At 38.3% G+C, this 9,586-nt stretch overlaps 1 protein-coding gene across 1 annotated transcript in view; it reads right to left on the bottom strand.

Moving 5' to 3' along the window:
• Positions 1–5,090: 5,090 nt before the first annotated feature.
• The window catches only part of LOC115918756, a 14,995-nt gene continuing 10,499 nt past the window's right edge, over positions 5,091–9,586 (bottom strand). The window contains exons 3-4 of the mRNA XM_030989532.1: positions 8,544–8,706; positions 5,091–6,025 (exon numbers count right to left, since the gene is read on the bottom strand). Coding sequence (XP_030845392.1) covers positions 5,742–6,025; positions 8,544–8,706 — 447 coding nt within the window. The 3' untranslated portion in view covers positions 5,091–5,741. The remainder of the gene's footprint in view (positions 6,026–8,543; positions 8,707–9,586) is intronic.

Here is a 9,586-nt window from a genome sequence, read left to right as displayed (position 1 = left end):
TGTACCACAATAAGAAATACTTGTGGCTCCACAAATTTCAGTGGTGAATCAATCTGCATCCCACAAAACGCAATTCAAAACAAAATTGTTAAAGCTCATATAATGACCTTTTGTACAAGATGTGTTCACCATAAATATGTGTAAAGTTATCTATTTATATATATTTTGTGCTGTATCTAGGCTTGCTATTTAACTTTGGTTTGTTTTTGTTTTTTAATGAGCTGTATAATTACTCTATATTTGCATGAGCCACGCTTGTACATATTCCTGACTACTTGGCTATCATGTGTATTTAGTGCTCTTCAATGCTGTATCAGTTGAAAATAGACAAGGTATAAGCTTTTCCTCCTAAAATAGACATCAGAACTACCAGTTGGTCTTTATATTTATTTTATGCAACCAAATTAGTATAATCATTTGAATTCATTTACTTATGCCCAAAATCCCCCTTTTTTGAGTAACCAAAAGCCTGTTGAATGGTGCCATTGAATTGCCTTTTGAATATTCATGAGGTCATCTAGGTTTGTGACCTTCTACTTAGGATTTCAACAAATGGCCCAGAGCAGAGTTCTGACAAGGTTTGAATGCGACATTGATTGGACTTTGTGGTGTTCATTGTTTATCTTGAGATGACATTGTCTCTTTATAGCCAGAAGGACATTGATATGTATATTTTTATGTAGAATTGATACCATCTGGCTCTTGGCATATAATTTCTTCAATGTCGAAGTTGCCAACAAGTTTGCTTTAACTGTAAATGTTATACATGTATTGTGATATAGCTTGCAAGGGGCTTTAAGACTATTCCAGTCATTGGGGTGCATCGTTTATGTGACATATTATCATTACTAGTACCGTAAATAAGCAACATTTCTCCTTTAATGTATTGAGTTATTGTATTGTGTTCAGTTGGTGATTGTTTATACACTTATGAAAATTACTTTGCAAAGAATAATTTAAGTACTGCCTCACATTTGTTTTTCTTCTTCACGCTTGAAAAGCAGTTGGGTTAAAGTCATTGATTTATTTATCTACCGGTAATTTGACTCCTATTATGTAAATTGTCCTTTTCCGTTCTGATGTTGTTAGTTGTGTAATATAATAAGAGTTGAGTTGTGGTTATTAATTTGATTGTTGTATACATGTACTATTTATTTGCTGACCTTTAACCCTGTGACTTCACCCTGTGAATAAATGCAAACATTCTTGGAGCTTTTAGTGTTAATTTAAACTCATCTAAGGATTGCAACCAAAATATTCTTGTAATTATTCATAAGCAATTTTGTGACCCTGATTTAACTTTAAAAGTGCATTAAAGTATACATATATATATATTTAGATATAATGTGAGGTCCTATTGACCTGTCTATACATAGTTGTATTATACAAAGCATTATTTATAGTCATAACCCTGTCCATATTGGCAACTTATCCGACTTTGATTCTAACCAAGCCAGCTATCATTGATTGAAATTCTGACTTTATTAAAGTGAGTACCGTTCTCTGTATAAATATTTAAGTTTGGAACAAAAGGCATCTCCTGTGTAACTGTAGTGGACCATATTCTAGTCAAGTTTAGCCTTGTGCGAGGTTTAACCTGGCGCTGGGTTTAAACTTCATCTCAAGAAGATTTCAACAAAAAATAGACAGAGGTCTTTGTTTTCCTGTTAATTATGAGTTATTCCTCCCGTCTGGTTTAACTGAATAAGGAGAATATGTGGCAGTTTGTTTTGGAGGCATTGGGTGTATCTTGTGTCCATTAAATTATTTGTTAAAGATGTTTATGCCTGGGTATATAGTCGTTTGTGAAGTAGGCATCTTGGCGATCACTACATAACACTGAGCCAACGGGTATTACGCTCCTGTGCGTACGCCCATGTGCTGCCCTCTATATACCCACGCTTGAGCAACTTTAAGAGCCAGAAGGGCATTAGCCCTATGTTAAAGTATATATGAGTTAATGCTGTTCTGGCTCCAACAGACAATAGACATCTTCCCTCTTGCTAGTGAGATCCTCATGCATTTAACCTACCCTGAAAAGTGAATTGAAGGAGGGATTACCATTCATTATTTTATTTTTTAAACACCCAAAAGGGCATTAAATTAATATACAAGTATGTAAAAGAACGCTCTTCTGTATAGCTTTCAGTAGACAAATTTTCGCTTGTGGCGATCAGGGTTTTTACAGAAAAAGCCAGTTGAATCAGATCTAGGTTACTTTCAAAGATGATATTTTGCTGTCCTTAAATTATGAATGAATGTAATAATCGTCTGTTGCACGCAAGAACACCGTATTGTCAATGGCAGTCGCATCCTTCTTGCAGGCAGCCGATGACATGTATTAACATGGTATGGTTAGAATCTTTGAATAGTTTTACCTGTATGGACAGGGTGGTAGTTTTGTGTATGGTTTGGTAGACGAGTTAACCTTGCATTTCATGTGGTACTTGTCATGTTTGGTCTAAAGCAGTATCAACGCATTAACAAATATATAAATATACATTTTAAAAAATGAATAAGTTTGTTGAGCCTCTTTATTACGTCATGATTTTTCGTTTTCTAAAGTAGTCTTTTCTTTCAATTATTTCCTCCACAATTCCATCAATTCTTTCTTTTTCTTCTACTTTTCCCCACATGTTCCTCATCATTTTCAGACCACCCCTTCCTCCATATTCTCAATTTCTTCCTCCTCCTCATCCTCTTTTCATTCTTCTATGTCAAAAGCAGTAATAATTGCCTTTACAAATATACACAATATATTTGTTAAAATTGGAGCGTTCTAATTCTTTACATTCTGAGCCCTTCTCATTCTTCTTTTTTTCTTTCTCATCTTCTTTTTCTTCATCTTCATCTTCACCCCCCCCCCCCAAAGGGAACAGCCACTCTGACCCCCCCTCTTCATTAATGTTTTGCTTAAAAATAAAGAAAAGAATTCATGCCAAACTTTTGGTGGCAGTTGTTTGGAGAAGGGAGAGAGAGAGAGAGAGAGGGGGGGGGGGGGGGGGGGGGGGGGGGGGGGCGAGGAGGGTGCAATCTTCGTACTGTACAACTCTACCGGACTTTCTTTTTTCTGAGCTGAGATGACTGTTAGTGATGACGTAGCTCATAGGGATGTTGTTAATCAGAAACGTTGATAATATTTTTGTTGGTGTTTTTCTTTGTTGTCTAACGCTTAGGCCGTACTATCTCGCCTGCTGTAAGTGTCCCAATCCCCATCTCTCTCTCTCTCTCTCTCTCTCTCTCTCTCTCTCTCTCTCTCTCTCTCTCTCTCTCTCTCTCTCTCTCTCTCTATCTTTATCTCTTGGTGCATCTCTCCATTAATAGCACTTTCAGTCGACTGAAATGAACAAATTCCCTTCTAAAATAATGTTTGGAGAAGAGTAAATTAACATACAATTGCGCCACCTCTTGCCTATAACAGTCATAATTTCATCAGGTTCATGCCTCTCTCCCTGTACCACCTCTCTCCCCCCCCCCCCCCTCTCTCTCTCTCTCTCTCTCTCTCTCTCTCTCTCTCTCTCTCTCTCTCTATCTATCTCTCCGTCTTCTACTGTCATCATCTTAGATCTTATGTTAGCAGGGCATATAAATTATGTCTGCACAATTGTCAAGATATAAATGTGTACTACCTAATTATGTTCCCGAACACAAGAGAAAACGTGACGGTCCATTTTGTAAAAAAATATTTATTTCGTGCACAGCATTAGTATAACCAGCATTAAAACGCCTTGATTCACATGTATTACATTTAGTCGTAAAACATGCACCACACCCGTCAAAAAACATAGCGGGTAAATAGTATCCTTAAAAAAGGAGATGGATGTAAAATATTTCTTTCAGGTTCTTGATGACAGTAAATGTGTTTCCCGTCGAGTAGATGATAAATAACGACACATGATAACTATGTCCTTTCAGTTTACCAATCAATTTCCACTCCACTAGAACGTACGTGACGTTAAGTAAAGCAACACTTTCATAAACATAATTAAGAAAATGTGGATAGTCAAAAACGAACATGCAATGCCATTGGCCCGTATTCTGAAGTCGGGTTTAAAGTTAAACCAACATGACTTCAGAATACGGGCCAGTGGGTTTTATCCAATAACTACTATCCGAGCTGTTTCAATGTACTCTAGTCGCTCTTTTGATTTTGAATAACGCTGCGCATGGTTTTTAAAATGAGCCATGATTTGGAAAATCATGAAAATATAATTCACTAATTTGTCTTAATTACAAAAAAGGAGCACTACCCCCCCCCCCCCCCAATTCGTGATAAAATATTTAGCGGCGAATCAGCCAGTCGGCGAATAAGCGGGGGTGGTGGGTGAACACTCCCCCCCCCCCCCCCCCCCTCTCAGCATCCACCTTTCCCCACCCTTGAGCAACAACAAAAAGAAAATGTTATTTGGGGGGGGGGCAGGGGGGCATAGATACAAAAAAAAAGATAAAGGTTGTCTTTAAAATTCATAAACACCCCCTTTTGCCAAGGGAGGGAGAGGGTGTTTGAACACTCAATACACCCCTCTATACGTCAATGATACTGTTCTTTACAATGCTACAAACTAAGCATGCACGTACAATTTAAAAGAGCTACTGGAACACAATCACATAACCTATTTCAATTATTGTATCGCATTGCGGCGTACCAAATTATAAGTATTCTTTGAATTCAACATACAGTATAAAATTTGTTTAAAACTATTATTTACGAGCTACAATGGGATATGCTGATGAAACCTACTGACTCAGAGACAACATACTGAATACGTGCTTTTTAGACATTAGTGGCATCATGACTTACCATACGCCCCAATATGCGCATTGATTGAAACACGAGTATTCTTTGATTCAACATGGAGTAAAAAGAAAAAAGAAAAACTGAAGATATTTACGAGCTACAATCGGATATGCAGATAAAACGTTGTAGACTGGCTCAGAGACAAAATACTGAATACGTGCTCATAAAACGTATGTCATCAGGATTTATCTTACGCAAGTCATATCGAAATGTTTGATTTTAAAGAGAAAGTATTCCAGAAGCATCTCCATCAAATTGCTTTTAGCAATGATTATTCATTTAGAAATAGTGGTTATTCTAAAATTCATAAGTGGGACCTCTCCACGTTTATTTATTTATAACATAATAATAGTGGGTTCTTGTATAGCGCCCATGTCTGTCATACGTGACACTCCTCACTCCCATGCAATACCCTGGCTCAAGCAAGGCAGCCATACGGCGCTCTAGCATTTCATTTCAAGGAATTAATTCCTGCCAGGTACCCTTTTACATCACCTGGGATGAGTGTGGCAAATATAGATCAATGTCTTGCCAAAGGACATTAGTGCCGCGGCGGGACTCGAACCGCGGACCTTGTGATCGACAGTCAGGTGACATATCCATTCGACCACCACACCTCTATGTATGCATGTTCACAATTTCACATTCATTGGAGTTACTTAACATCACATGAAAAAGAATATAATTTAACGAATCATTTTCAATGTTACATTCCATTTGAATTGACTTCACGTGAAAAAGAATATAATAATGTTTTATCAAAGACAAGTTTTGCAACTAATAAACAGTTTTAAGAATGAACACTCAAACGGATGATGAAACATGAGTAAATAGAGCTTGAATCATCACAACATAAGTTTTGAGCGGGTTTGGGGGGGGGGGGCATCGGGACATTAGCTCTATTTAAAATGGAACCTGCTCTATTTAAAATGGAACCGATCGATTAGATATAGCCTGCTCCGTTCATCCAGTATTGATCCATCACACCGAAATTCCGACTATCCCCATCGTTCTCCTCATGGCTCAGTATGGGCGTGGTGTTTCTATAGTAACCGTTCCGCCGTGTTCGCCCTCGTTTCAACCTCTCCTCCAGGCTTTCGACGCGGATCTCGATCTCGGTTGGAAAATGACACCGCGTCGTGCTCGGGCAGAAGTCCCACTTCCACGTGAGGTAGGCGACCATGAAGAGGAGGGTGAGGTAGGCCGCACACGATATTAAGATCACACCTGATGATGTCGGAGGCGACGACGAGGAGGAGAATGATGATGATGGAGAAGGAGAGAAAAGAAAACATGGAACTTATTAAGTACATGTGGTAAAATGCTGCGGAATGTGATTTGTTTATTGTCTTGTTAAGGGGGTGGGGTCCTTAGCGCAGCATTAGGGACTTTTAGAATGAGTGGACGAGAACACGACGAACGCCGACTGATCATGCGTGTCAACGTACTTAACTGCCCATGTTGACTACAATTAGAAATCTTTTAGATTGCACTCGACAATATACATGCATGCAGGAATTAACACTATGAACATGACGGACAAAGAAAGAGGACAAAATGTACAGTTCCTCATTCTACCCTCAACAAAAGAACATCCCTTCACTGCTATTAATATTAATGTGTAGAACAGGTTGAATGTGACACCTGTTCTACACATTTTTACATAGCAGGGAAGGGATGTTCCTTTGTCTACCTGAGGAACTGTATATTTTATGCGCACGCGGCATACTAGTACCTTGAGCATGTAAAGGCGCTATAAAATATCAATATGTATGTAATTATATGTGTATGTACAAGATTTAGGAAAATCAAGGTTGACGCATTCTCGATCGCCGACTGAGACGACGTAACGCATGCGCAGTGCCTTAAAATGACGTCACACGTTGCAGTCAAAGCTGTTGACGTGCAAATCTAAAAGTCCCTAATGTCTGGTGTGAAATACTCAGATGCTGTCACGAAATCAAGCCAGAGGAACTTCAAGTTAGTTATGAAATGAAAGTATTCATAAAATGTAATTCATTCAATGTTGAGAAACAGGATGATAGCATCACAATTACAGAGATGTATTCCAATGTGTGTCAGCAGTTGACAGCGGGGGAATGAAACCGGGATACGTTCAACCACCCTGGTTCAACATTTCCATATCGAGGAAGTACTGTATACGACACGCCCTTCCCTGGAAGATAACGACCAATACATTTCATTTTAAATCATTAAGTAGGGGTCGTCACCGATTCGTTCTTAACATGGATCCATTTTGCTAATTTATATTCCGCTTGTAACAAAATGGTGTATATTATTCTCTTTATTTCTATTTACGAGCTGTTTTATGCATGTATGCTGTTACTTTCCATCAGGAAACCATCATCAGGTCAGAACAGCAGGAAAACAATCTCATATGACGATGGAAGCGAATATACATGTATACAATCATGAATGATTAATAGACATACATAAAACAGAATCGAGATTTCCTGCCTTGCAGATTGCAATGACATTGAAAAAGCTCGGATAGGGTAAAGAACTTTTATTGGACGGCATTCAAGTAAATTGATAGGGTATGCCAGAAATGACGATCTAACACAATTGTCTAGCTAAATGACTCTTATCGAAAACAAGCATGCCAGAGGTTAAGCCCTGACTGTGAGTTTGGAATGACAGGAAAATGTAATTTAATTCTGTAAGTAAATCTTCCCTGTAATCATTGTGCTTTGTGGAACGACGGAATTTAAAGAGAAATGTCTATTCTACACAGGACAGGTTGACTGGAAATGTACACTCCCTTTATCATTATGACATCACAATCGAGTGTAATTTTTTTGTCCATTCCATACGAGAATTTGCTTGAAAACCTTATTTTAAAGCTTTTAACTAGATCACAACGACTTTTAGAAGAAGGCCTGTGCGTTACCTATTGAATTGTACTGGCATTAAAGGGATCCAGCAACTTTAATTTAGATCCTTTAATAAAATCCTTGATTTAGCTCATGCTGCAATGATAATTATAAATCTTCAGGTCAGTCAGGAACCCCATGAATTTTACAAGACGATCGCCTGTCCAATTATCAAGATATTTATGATTGAAAATCGAAATCAAATTTTTGCGTTTGCCAAGGTTTTTTCATAACACTGCAGTCTATTGGGGAAAACGAGTATAGTAAAACCGGTCACTCAAAGGTTTTTACTTTTTTGAGGCACTTCTTGATCATTTTGATGCGATTTTTTTTAGGGCTTCAATAAAGCACCATATCACAGACACTGATAACACGTAGGGCCGTGCATCTCAGATTTAACATTGTTCCCTGGTTAAACGATCCCTTTAACGATGAGATATTACATAATCTGAACATGGCTTCGATAGGCAATACACAAGAGGGTACTGAAATTACCTTCAAGTTGATTTCTTGAAAATCTTTGTGATCGTGTTATAACATGCTCTTTTTGATGACGATGTTTTTTATTTCCACACTACGTTATTCCGACGTCTGTATCATGTTCGACCCCCTCTTTGACCTTTGACCCTTTCTCTGCCACTTCATCCAGGTTCAAGAACAATTTTCATTTTATCTTTGAAGAGTCAAGGTTTTCATCTATTCGGGAAGGGGTGGGGTCCTCTGCTCAACGGGAACAACATGTAATTATTCATGATTTAGGAAGAGGATGAGAGCTTGCAACACTACCTTAATTTGTATTCATCACTTATATCTTATTATCAAGATTTTTCTTTTACCATTCCATATCTTACCATATGATACGGCCATACTGGCTGGTTTACTGAGTTGTAGTCTTAGATCCTCATCATCCAACACGAATACACAGATACAAAAGAGAGGTAGTGTGAGGGCTGCGATGGAGACTAGTAAAGCCCAACAGATCTTACGATTGGTCATTCGTACGTTTGAAAGCTCCTTCATCAGATAGTGGTAGAAATGATAGAAAAGAGAGGTGATTATAGTTTGCTAAATTATGAAAATTAGAACGACATTTACAGTATTAAAACACAATACACATTTTATAAATGTAATGCTTCCTGGGAGAAATTTCAATAGTTTAAACATATATTTGTGGCTTACACCCTGGTTCCAAGATTTTTTCATCAATCGATCTTATTTACTGGGTGTAAGCCACAAATATGTTTAAACTACAATACACAGTGTTCGAATTAAAAGTACTGCAATGGAAATTACGACGTGGAGGCCTATACAACTGAGCTTTCATAGCATAATAACAATATTAATAATATTGGATTCTTATATAGCGCACGTATCGACCTTGCAAGGTCCTCGATGCGCTCCAACATTACCCGGCTATGCTACGCTGCCGAATTCGACGCTCACAGCATTTAAAGGAATTCCTTCGTACCAGTACCCATTTAACACCTGGGTGGAGAGTGGCAAATGTAGATCAATGTCTTGCCAAAGGACATCAGTGCCGCGGCGGGACTCGAATCGCGGACCTTGTGATCGACAGTCCGGCGACGTAGCCTATCCACCCATACCGTTCATAGGATTGAGGTTTCGTGTAATGTCAATCAATCTTCTTGGTTTTGGGGAAGGGTGGGATATAGGGGAAAGGAACTCTTCGAAACCACGTCTCTTTTAATTTTTCAAGAAAGTTCCAGAGGTTTTTTTTCAAGGACCTCAACACGTTCAAGTTCAAGGTGAAATGTATTTCATTCATTAATATTTTTTTAAAAGACAACATAATTATCCACAAAAGAACAGATCACACAATAATAATACATGAATGAGGAGACAGCTTACGAAGGCAAGCGCCTTAAAACCCGTC

The sequence above is a fragment of the Strongylocentrotus purpuratus genome, unplaced genomic scaffold (assembly GCF_000002235.5).
Source record: "Strongylocentrotus purpuratus isolate Spur 01 unplaced genomic scaffold, Spur_5.0 spur5_contig_842, whole genome shotgun sequence".
Taxonomy (NCBI): Eukaryota; Metazoa; Echinodermata; class Echinoidea; order Camarodonta; family Strongylocentrotidae; genus Strongylocentrotus; species Strongylocentrotus purpuratus.
This window is presented reverse-complemented; position numbering and strand designations above follow the sequence as displayed.